The sequence below is a fragment of the Elephantulus edwardii genome, unplaced genomic scaffold, assembly GCF_000299155.1.
Source record: "Elephantulus edwardii isolate Elephantulus edwardi_28Jun2011 unplaced genomic scaffold, EleEdw1.0 scaffold00091, whole genome shotgun sequence".
NCBI lineage: Eukaryota > Metazoa > Chordata > Mammalia > Macroscelidea > Macroscelididae > Elephantulus > Elephantulus edwardii.
In genome coordinates this window covers 5,226,462-5,238,533 of record NW_006399841.1, presented here as the reverse complement: position 1 = coordinate 5,238,533, position 12,072 = coordinate 5,226,462, and the positions used below count along the sequence as shown (strand labels likewise).

Here is a 12,072-nt window from a genome sequence, read left to right as displayed (position 1 = left end):
TTGTGTGGGGAGAAGGGTGCAACAATGAATGAATGGAATCCCAAAATCTCTGTAGATGTTCACTGAAATGAAAAATAAACAACCTAAATTTAAAAAAAAAAAAAAAAAGATGGGCAAAGGACAGCCGGCCCCTTCCGATTAGCACACAGGAGGCTACAGGAAGGAATCCAAGCTGTATCTTAGTCCATCTCTGTCTAGAACTCAGTAACTAGTCATTAAATCCCATCCACCATAAGCACTTAGACAAATATTTGACAAACTTAAGCAATTTATGACAAGGTGAAAGCAGTTTTTAAAACTAACTTTGGTGGATCTAAAAAAAAATTTTAATTTCACATCCCCTTTCCACCCTCTTTTTTTTTTTAAGTTAGGTTAAGAGTACTGGAACAAGAGGGAGACTGAAAACATCAAGTTCTTACACGTAAATCAATTTTTACCTGACTGTTGGAATCTCCCAGTAGGATGCACAAATGTGGTACCAACTTGCTGAGAACTAATGGCTGAGCTCCAAAACTAAAAATAATTTGAGAAAGAAATACTGATTTTAATCAAACAGTAAACCAAAATATTGTTACACTTTGTTCTTATCTGTATCAATAAGACAAATAGTATGATTGAAAGAGCATACCCAAATCATTAAAACATAGATGTAGGCACAGGCAAAGGAGAACTCTGAATAATGTGAAATACATGAACATAAAGAATAACTGACACTGAAAACTGCCAACACAAGAGCCAACAGAGCAAAATGTGCATCTGTAAACATAACGGTACATTTAAACTTTCTAACATACCTTCAAGAAGAAAATCAGAGTTTGCTATTGAAACAATGACTTATTTTTTTAGATTTTTAGTTTCCACACATATTTTCACTGCAGTAAAATAAGATGTTACTGAAATGAGAGTTCAGTCTATTAAAGGATATTTATTTATACCTATTAATATTTTGGTATGGTCATGAGCTAAACATACATGCTAAATATGTTTAAAAAACCACAAAAGCATGCAGATACAATGTATGCACAAACTCTAAAGGGCAGAAAGAATTAGAAGAGCAAAACAAACAGGCAGGCACAGAGACTGGAAGAAACAGTAACAGAGAAGCTGAGAGCTACCACTTATTTCCTATTATGTTGTAAAGAACCTAGAAAAATATAATGAGAACAGAAGTCTTTAGTTTGCTATTTCTTTAGATTAGCAGCCCTGAGCTTTATGAGATCTGTGTAGTCAGAGCTTTGTCTTGTTAGCTCAAAGCTCAAACTCCCTAAATCAAGCCAGCTCCGACTCCATCGGGTTTCTGAGGCTGTAGGAACCACTTAACTGCACAACGTGCCACCAGAGCTCTCTGTCAAACTATCGAGGAGAGTCTTGCTCTCTCTATGATACTGGTAGTCACTACAACACGTAGGGCACTCTGCTGGCCAGGTGGTAAAATGCCAAAGGCATGTGGTTCGAATCCACCAACTGCTCCAATCCACCATGGGAGAAGGATGGGCAATCTCCTTCCATGTGATTTACTGCCTTTGAAAATGTGCTGGAAGGTCAGCTATTGGGTTGTTTCTGACTCAGCGGCACACAACTACAACCACAAACCGCAGAGAAAATTCAGGGCCAACTGACAAGTGAAAGACAGAAACAAAAAACCACGGCTACTCTGTCTGAATCACCAATGAGGGAATAAAAAGACAATTATTGTAGAAATAGGTAACTAATAAAATGTTTATGAGGATCTGAGGGAGAATGGGGGAGCAGAGGGGTGAGGATGGGGGAGGGGATAATCTCGGGGTCACAGGGTGTGATGGATCCAGGGGAGTGGGTTGGAGAGGTGGGAGGAGATCGGATGTGAGGGGCAATGTATACAAATGTTGTAGGTAAACCAGTGTAAAAAAAAAAAGAATTACAAGAAAAAAGCAAATGACTGTATGAAACACAATGTGAATGAAGAACAGTGCAAAATACAATGTATACGACCTTTGCAAGGAAACCAATGGAAAAAAAAATTTGTTATTAACATGAAAAAATAAATTAATAAACAACTACTGTTAAATATTTTTTTTTAAAAAGTTACCAATCACCAGCAGAAATGAGCCCTATGTTATCTGCATATCAGTTACTCAACTGTTGATTTGGGAGTGGTTAATATTAACACATTAAAGGAGGGGAACCAACTGTATCTTTGGATGACAATCTAGAATTAACAACATGAAGGATAACACATACAGAACCCCCCCCAAAAATTCACAAGGACATAAAAAAACTAGTCAGAGCTCAATTAATTACTATTTAAAATTTGCACAGCTATTTCTATAGCCTGCCTTGAAATAGACAATATTATTTCTTTAAAAAGGAAAAAAAACCAAAACACAAAACCACGAGAAGGCTGTTTAACATAATTATTAAACTTACATGTTTAAGGTTTCAATGAGGCACAGACAGATGCCTTCTCGTGACCGAAAATTCTTGTGCTTAAAACCAGAAGTCAACTGTTCCCAAATGTACTATTTAAAAGAAAAAACAAATAATGAAAAGTCATCTCGCTCCCCCTGTATTAATAAACTATTACCACCCTCACTGGCAAGTGAATTTTTTCAGTGAATACTTCATTTCTCTACTCTGTACAAGAAGTTTTGCTGAGCCAAATTTGTACTGCGGTTACCCTCACCCATTTAAAAAATATCTTAATCTTGTGTCATTTTTATTTATATGTACTTTCATTTATTCTCAGAAAAACTAGGTCCAATACCTAAAAAATCCTCAGAAAAACTATGTCCAATACCAAAAAAATTCCAGGACACAGGATTTCTTCTAAGCTTTAGAGACCTCAACAACAATGCTACCATTATGAGCTCAGCAGTCGAGCAAGCATTTAAAAGGTCCAATGTTCCCTAGCAACTGCTACAGACTGTCACACGGAACAAGCTTGGCCAACAATTTATAATTCAGTCTATTCTCCTTCTAATATTGGGTTCAAACACAGAAAAATAGTTAAACAGGTCATTTCATGGGTACCTACTATCATTTTCTTTCCAGACAAGCATTTACAAAAATATAAAAATAATCTAAAACAAATGCCTGCGTTTGGTTGAAGAAGGTATTTAACTGTATTGTTCCAAACACATTGATCATTGCCACACTCCATCACTTCTCCACATTTGAAAATATCACTTTCACTGTTTAGGAAATGAATTTCTATCTATTATACGACTATGAATTTTCTACTAATGTGTTTCTTCCTGACAAACATTTTAGAAGGAAACTTGAAAGTTCATTTTAAAGACTGTAGCTGTAAGTAACCACAGTGACAACAACTCTGGAACTTTAGTGTACAGAAATCTTTATCTTTGTGCCCAAGATACATGTTCAAGAAGAGTTCTCATAATATTTTTGGCAATAAAAGAAAGTAAAAAGCAATTTAATGTATGAAAACAATAGTGTCAAAGGATAGTCACCAAACTATGAAAATTCAGTTGTGAGGTGCAGAGTATCTGGAAAGACAAGTCCCTACTATCTGGCTATTTTATAAAATACTAACAGTTTTCCGCTGCATTTTAAATATCACATAATGTAGTATACTGTTTACTCTTACTTTGTTCCCACTTTAAAAGCTGTTGTCACTGAGTTGGTTCCAACCCACAGCACATCTATAAACGTGATGAAACACTGCACCACCCTCAAAACTTGACTCCTGAGCTGCCACCCACTGTTGCAGCCAAGAGCTACTCTTTAAATCCCATATACCTGTCAGCGTACCTTTATATTTTCTCTGCTTTCAGAATACCTGTCAGGGCACAAATGATTCCTATTGCACTCACAAAACACCAGTCACTGTCATGAAATACATGCCCTAAATAACAAGTAACCACCTGTTAAAATAAAGATGCTCTTCCCATCTTTGTTGCAAAAATGAAAATAAAACATTCAGAGTGGTTCAAACAAGCTTTCTCTTTATTAAAATTTTTTTATTTCTTTTATTAGTGTGTGTGTGTGTACCATCAAATCAGATCTGACTGGTACAGGAGGAGATTGTCCCTCCTTCTCCAACAGAGCATCTGGTGGATTCAAACCTAGCACCTATGGGATTGCAGTGCAGCTTCTTGCCACTAGGCTACAAGAGCTAGTCCAAATAAGCTTTCTTAATAGATAATTTTCATACTGCAGGTAAGGAAAACCAGAACATACTAAACCTGTATAGTCAAAACTGCTTAAAACTTTAAGCTTTTTTTATAAAAAAACAAAAACAAAACAACACATCAACAACTAAAACCCAAAACTAGAGACTGGAAAATATAAAAAAGAAAACTAAATAGCTAAAAACTTAAGGTGAGCTCTGGTGGCCTAGTGGCAGGAAACTGCACTGCAATCCCAGAGGTGCGCGGTTCAAATCCACCAGATGCTCTGCTGAAGGAGGAACAATCGCCTCCTGTACCAGTCAGATCCAATGTGATGGTACACACATAAAATAAATAAATAAATAAATAAAAATTAAAAATAAATAAATAAAAATGCCCCAAAAAACCCCAAACTTAAATAGTGATAGTTACTATAATCTCAATTTTGTCATATTAGCAACAATTTATTATTTTAAAGTTAACTATCATCTCCTGTGATTTTACTGACAGATTATAATCACATTTATTATTGATAGTCAACAATAATTAGTAAAATGTGCATTTTTAAAGTTGAGCCTACCATAGGTGGTGCTACTTGATCCATCAACTTCAATATCAAAGTCACAGCTTCATCTCGAACCTTATCTTTGGCATCTCCCATCCTGTCTATTAAAGCTACAATAACTGGAGAGAAAGGAACAGGAAAAGGGTAAGTGTTCACTAAGGTATGTCCATCACAAACTGTATTTTACAAAAAGACAATTATGGCAATTATTTCTATAAGTTACACGGTAAGCAAATTAATCACTTAAGCCCTTTACTCCAGAATCTAATTTTAAAACAACAACTGAGAAGCAAGTTTTAGAACACATACAGAATGAATGACTCCACTAATAATAACGATCAAAGCAAGAGGCAAAACTGTATTTTAAAAATTGTACATTTTTAATATGGATTCTTGCTTTCTTGTTTATTTATGACGTATTCCACAATTCAGCAAAGACTGCGGTTTCAGAGGTTACCTCGTAGACAGGCTGGAATCCGTAGGAAACACAGCATACAATGAGGAGGAGCACAGTGTCCCCCACCACAGGGAGGGCGAAGGTGCACAAGGAATACAATCAACAGAGGGAAACACGATTGCAGACTCAAGTCTGCATTACTGGCAGGGCCATCAATCTACAAGGGAGTATACAGGCGCCAAGAACAAGTACAGGCGGGGGAGGAGGCCACACCACAAAGGACCAGCACTGGCATTAGTCTAGTGATACATCTAACCATGAAAATACCGGAGCCCACAGGTGGCAAACCATGTTAACTTCTTCATCACAACCACTCTGAAGAAGCAAGCTGCAACTCATGGGCATGGATCATAGACTTTGAGAACAAGATCAACCAGCGTAACATGGTCCACAGAGACAGTGTTCTTCCTACACAACACAGGGATGTTGTGAACAGCCATTCAGGAACAACCCAAGTGTTGTGTCAGGGAAGAAAGGAAAGAGGAAAACAAACGAGACAACTGCTAATAGATCATGTGACCCTCAAACCACATAACTCTGAAACTGGAAGAAGTGGATGGTGTCTGACTAACACTGTCGATCACTCTAAGGGAGAACACAGCAGAACCCCAGAAAAAATAGGTAAGAAGGTAAAACAAACTAAAAACCATGAAAAAGGCCAGGCTTACTGGCCCAGACCCGGGAACTCCTGAGCCTGCCACCCTTAGTCGCTTTTCCTGTTTGGAATAAAATCCACCCCCTGAATGAACTTGCAGCCAACAAGATTGTGGCTGTGCACTGTTGAGTCAGGACAGACCCAGAGCTGCCCCTCCAAGAGGCAGTTAATCGCATGGGAGGAGAATGACTGCCCACCCTTCTTCCTTGGAGCAGCTGGTGGATTTGAACCCCGTGTCTCCAGGGCTGCAGTGTAGCTTCTTACCACACAGGCCACCAGAGCTCCCTATGTTGTTGTTGTGTACCATCAAGTCGGAACTGACCCATAGTTGACCCTCCAGAAGGTTTCAGAGGCGGTTAATCGCATGGGATGTGACAGCTGACCCTATGGCAGGTTTTCAGAGGCACTTAATCACACAGCAGGAGGCTGTCCATGCTTCTCCTGTGGAGCAGCTGGTGGATTAGAACCAAGTGCCTCGGGGACTGCAGCTAGGCCACCAGAGCTCCAAAAAGTGGATAATACCAGGGAAGGAGATATTCACAAGCTATAATAATTAATTACCTAAAATCAGCAGTCTTGGTACCAGAACCAGGAAATTAAAAGATGAATTGCATTGGGAAAGTCTGCTGTCAAGAGACCTCTCAAAAGTACTAAGGAACAACGATGTCAGTCTAGAGACGAAGGTGTGCCTGATCCTGGCCATGGTCTTCGCAATTACTTGCTGTGCATCAGAGAGCTGGATAATGACTAAGGATGATAGGAGAGTTGAGGCCTTTGAGTTGTGGTGCTGGAAGAGAGTGTTGAATATACCACGGACTGCTAGGAGAACAAACATGTTCATCCTGGAGAGGGTTAGGAAAGTTATCTTGTTTTGGAATCACCACCATCATCACTGTGCATGGTCAAAAGCAAAAAGACTTACTCTACTGACATTTCAGCAATAGCAATGTCTTGGAAGCAATGGAGGCTGAAGACATAATTTAAACAAAAGAAGGAGGAGGAAAAAAAAATTAAAAAAGGTATTTTTCTAGGCACGCTTTGGTGGCCTAGTGGCAAGAAGCTGCACTACAATCCCAGAGGTGAGCGGTTCAAATCCACTAGATGCTCTGCTGGAGAAGGAGGAACAATCTCCTCCTGTACCAATCAAATCTGATTTGATGGTACACATACACATAAATAATTTTTCAAAAAAAGATATTTTCCTGGGGAGCTCTGGTGGCCTAGTGGCAAGAAGCTGCACTGCAATCCCAAAGGAACACGGTTCGAATCCACCAGATGCTCTGCCAGGGAAGGAGGGGCATTCTCCTCCTGTACCAGTCAGATCTGATTTGACGGTACACTCACACAAAAATAATAAAATAAAATTAAAAAAAAAATTATTTAAAAAAAATTTTTTTTAAAACCAAAAAAAGATATTTTCTTCTATTTTATTTGTACTTTCCATTTATTTTAAATTTTAAAATAATTTTATCACATAGTCTTTATTTAAAAAAAATCCATATTAGAACCTCAGGGCTAATTTTCCCCTGACCTTGCCACACCAAATATGAAAAATGTCAATAACACAGAGGGATCGGCCGGTTTTATTTTTTTATTGTTGTTCAGCAGCCTTTCTTTGCCAGTCTCACGGTGAGAAATACTAGCTGGCACTTACCGCATCATAAAAAATCTTATTTTATTCATACTTTCAAAACAAACAAAAACATTTCAAACTTGTTAGCAACAAGTAGATTTTAATTCATGGGGATGCCACGGCTACAGCATTAGACCTTCTGCTGCACATGGATTTCTCGGGGTAACCTTCACGGGAGCAGACAGCCAGGCCTTTCCTTAATGACTGTTGGGGGATCTGAACCTCATCAGGAACTGAGTGTAAACTGTTAGGTCTAGGAACCACAGCTTATTTAAACAATGTCATTAAATGTGTAAGTGATCTGATGCTAATAGAGCTATCAAAATTTAATCCTCAATCTCATGTTAGTAATGATCAGCAACACTTTAAGGAAAAGAAGAAATTCTTTTTTTAAATTTTTTTTTAAAAGAAAATGGCTAAGTAAAATGCCAACTCCCCCAAACAGAATGATATCATCCAAGATTAGTAATGGAAATGATTGTGTAAGGAGACCACGCCCTCGTCATAAAAATCCAAGGCAAGAAAAACACCTGTCCGTGGCAGCAACAAAAATCTTTTGAATCTCGAATTGATTTACTGTCTCTACTGTAAGAATTGATCTACATGACTTCTCGGTAAGATTGGCCACTGTGGGACTCTGGTTCTGACCACATTACCATGTACTAAACATCGGTTATTTCTTTAATCCTCCAACAATCTTAATCTTATGCAGCAAAAGAGTAGGCCCATTTGCTAGAGAAAGCCGAATGTCACACAAATGACAAGCTGTGAAAGCAGGATTCAAATGACCCAGATGATGTGAGGTCCCTGTCATAATCACATCTGTTCATTTATAGGAGGTATTTATGTGTGTGTGTGTATATGTTTTGGTTTTAACTACCATATAATACAGCAATGGGTGTGGGGAACCCCAGATACTTGATTTTTAAAATCTGAAATTCAACTCTCAAAGGAGAAAAGCAGTAACAATGTTAGCCATATGAGATTCACTCACTATTAAAAACTAATTCTGTACACCACTAACAACAAAGAGAAAATAACCTCTGACTACATAAACTTAATACTGTTGTTAAACATAAATTATTTTATCAAAAAATCTTGCATTGGAACCATTTTTTAATCATTTTTTAACACACAGTCCCTTGAAGATTTTATTCCCAGCTAAACCCGTAATTAATTACACAAGACAGTAATTAATGTCTCTAACCTTCAAAGTCTCATTGTCTGTAAAGAAGGAAGGATACTATCATCAGGCCTCAGAACAGCCTATCACCTACTGTTATTAGTTGTTAGCCCTGTTAGTTTTAACTAGAGCAACTCTCTCTACAACAGAACAGCGACTCTTGGTAAGAATCTGTTCAACAAATCAATCACAAGCTGTAAACAGTGTAGTAAAGCATGGAATAGGTTTGAAGGATGTCTCTTATTTTATAGTGAAGTGCTAGCAGAATACAGTAACAGAAGAAGGAGTGGCATCCACTTCTGTAATAGCTTGTCTCCAGAAACCCTATGAACCTGGAGAGAGGATTAAAGTCACACAAGTGTTGAGAACTTTGGTTCACAGGGTAGTGTCAAGGTGCAGACCATTTCATAAGATGAGAATGAATGAGTTAGTATCGCGACTATTCTAGTAGTCCTCCTACAGGATCATTCCTAAACTGGTTTAAGATTTATAAAGTACAAGATCCTTTACTGAATTAAATTATAAACCAAGGGTTTGTGATCATATATGCAACATAAATTGTGTATATTTTTAGTTTGAAAATTTTCTTTCTCCACAATATACATGGTCAAAGAAGAAATGAAAATATTTTCTATTACTATACAAATATCTGGATTAAATATTCAAGTATTACATTATTAGAGCTTTTACTCTAATTTTTAAACTATGGCTAAAACTAAACAGGACCAACTTTTTCAAAATTATTTGTTCATTTCCATTGCAAAAAAACTCAAACTCATTAACGTTCAGTTGGAACAACTCATAGGTGAACTTCCACTGTGTTTCTGAGGCTGAAAATTACATGGAAAATGGATCACCTTTCACCCACAGAGCCATGGGTAGTTTTGAACCACCGGAGAGGAGGGCCTTTGAGTCTGCAGTGCAAGTTTCTACACACTATTCCACCAGGGCTTTGAAATGCAGAGGCAATAAAAGCAGTTTAAAACCCAAGAATACCAAACCTGCATCAGTCACACTAACATCAGAACAGATGTGTGTCAGGACTGTATCCTTCCATTCACCATCCTTTTTTTCTTTCTTTCTTCTTTTTTTAACTTGTGTGCCGTCAAATTGGAGTTGGCTGGCACAGGAGGAGATTGTCCCTCCTCCAGGGGAGCATCTGGTGGATTTGAACCACACACCTCTGAGACTGTAGTGCAGATTCTTGCGACTAGGCCACCAGAGTTCCCTCATTCTCCATCCTTATTTAATCTGTATGCTGAGCAGGCCATCCTAGAAGCTGGACTATAAGAAGAGTGGCATCAGGATTGAAGGAAGACTCATTAGAAACCTGTTATGCCGATGACACATCCTGTGTGTACAAAGTGAAGAAGACTGGAGGCACTTACTGAAGAATCTTGATCAAAGACAGCAGAATTCAATATGGATTATATCTCAACATCAAGGAAAAAAACCCCCTCACCATTGGACCAACAAATTTCAACAGATTTGAAAAAATAGATACATAGATAAATAAAAAATATGCAGCATTAAAAAAGGTAAGCTAGAAATAAGAGTAAGCATGTTTTTTTACTAGCAAGAGTAGGGGAGAAAAATCACAAAAAGGGGTTACTGAGATGGAGAGAGGACTGATCACCAAGGAGGGCAAAGAGAGGGACGCTGTTGGGAACAAGTAAACCAGGACTACGGCCTCCTCCATGCATCAGACTTCATCGGGCCATGTCTGTGTCTGACAAGTAAATGACACTAACCACATCATACCTAGAATTACACACAAGTCAGTAACATACTGTTTAACAACTAAGAAAGAGAGGGCCTTCACTACGAATCAAGAATGGCATCCACTTCCTAAACAACACACCTCTGGAAACTCTACGAACTTTGAAAAAAGATATAGAAACGCTTCAGGCCTTTCGTTCATAGGGTCCCTGGGAGTCATGCTCGACTCAACAGCAACCAACAGCAACACAGAGCACTACTAGAGGACGGGGTAACAACACAAACCCCAACAGCCTACAGATCACACCCAAACTGAGCCTGGCCTAAGGACTGCGGTACGGCAACCTGCCTGCTTCGTGATCAATACGCTTAGTTGTCAGAGGACAAGAGGGGACTGAGGAGACCTATGGAAGGCTCCATCCCAATCAAAAGAAAGAGCGGTAGAACACGGCTGTAGCCATAACTACATGAGAAAGGGAAGGACACGGATGCCAGGCCAGCCAAAGTTTTCAAGATAGATAGATAGATAGATAGATAGATAGATAGATAGATAGATATATCAACTCAATTTTAAAATACTGTCCCAAAATATCTCAAAATAAAGACAAGCCAATAAAGCTTTTTCAGGGCAGTTTTTACTTCTACCATAAGATTCTAAATGGGAGGCTAACAAAGTAAAAGTCCTTTCAAACTATAATTACAGATTGGATGAATTACAATTTGTTAAAAGGGGGAATAGTATAAATACAAAAGTCTACTAAGATGCCTCTGCTAAAAGGGGGAAAAAATAATAAAACAAAGAGTAAAAATAAGAGAACTACTAGCAGAATCTGTCAATATTCCAAATACAAAGAAAAACATGGCCATACTTGAAAATAAATATGGAAACACACTTACACATTATAAAGTATTAATCCAAAGAAGAAAAATCACTCTAACAGAGAGGCATTACCTTTAGATATAATGTTCTATGATGGAACCAAGTTCACTCATATTCTAAAACATACGTGATGGTCACTTAGTTTTACATACTAGGTGAGACTCTGCTTTGTAACCCAAGACTACTATGGAAAAAACAGGAGGCCATACCAGACAACAAATATGCTCTATGTGCTACGATACTGTAGCAAACAGCCCAGGGCAGGATGGATCCACTCCTGGCAACGAAACCGATAAAACTGCTGCTGAAATAATCCGGCCATGGTGATTTTCTGGGTTTTTATTCTAACAATAAAAACTGAGTCATGTATTTTCCTCTTTAAGATGTGATTTTTCCAGTAACTATTTTCACTATATTTTATAAAATACAGGGTTGCAGTATTTTCATTTGCAGTATAAGAGCTGGTCCTTTATTGGAGCCTGAAAACAACCGAGGCTATAATTTATATTTAAAAAATTCCTATTTTACAAAAAAGTGTAAAAGATCTCAAAATGCTGGCTAAAATCTATTGAGCAAGTTTTAGCTTAACTTTGTTTTATTGCCTCAGACAGGACATAATCGTCTCTTAAAATAAAGTCAGTATCTCTCATGTATGGATAAATGATCACTAAACAGCACACACATCTATGTTGTGTAACTATTGTCTCAAAGTTCATACAGTTATTTTGTTCACAAGGTCTTTTATTCACAGGGTCGCTATGAGTCGTGCTCAACTTGAGGGCAATCAACAACAACAGGTTGTATAAACTTGTGCTTCTGCATTTCAAGTGAAAATTACAGCAAATAAAAATTAAGAGAAAAAGGGTCACTC

General features: G+C 37.9%; 1 protein-coding gene across 1 annotated transcript in view; it reads right to left on the bottom strand.

The window, feature by feature from the left end:
* Positions 1-12,072, bottom strand: part of CLASP2 (cytoplasmic linker associated protein 2) — a 153,788-nt gene that overhangs the window by 131,408 nt on the left and 10,308 nt on the right. The window contains exons 2-4 of the mRNA XM_006890610.1: positions 4,690-4,793; positions 2,407-2,498; positions 438-513 (exon numbers count right to left, since the gene is read on the bottom strand). Coding sequence (XP_006890672.1) covers positions 438-513; positions 2,407-2,498; positions 4,690-4,793 — 272 coding nt within the window. The remainder of the gene's footprint in view (positions 1-437; positions 514-2,406; positions 2,499-4,689; positions 4,794-12,072) is intronic.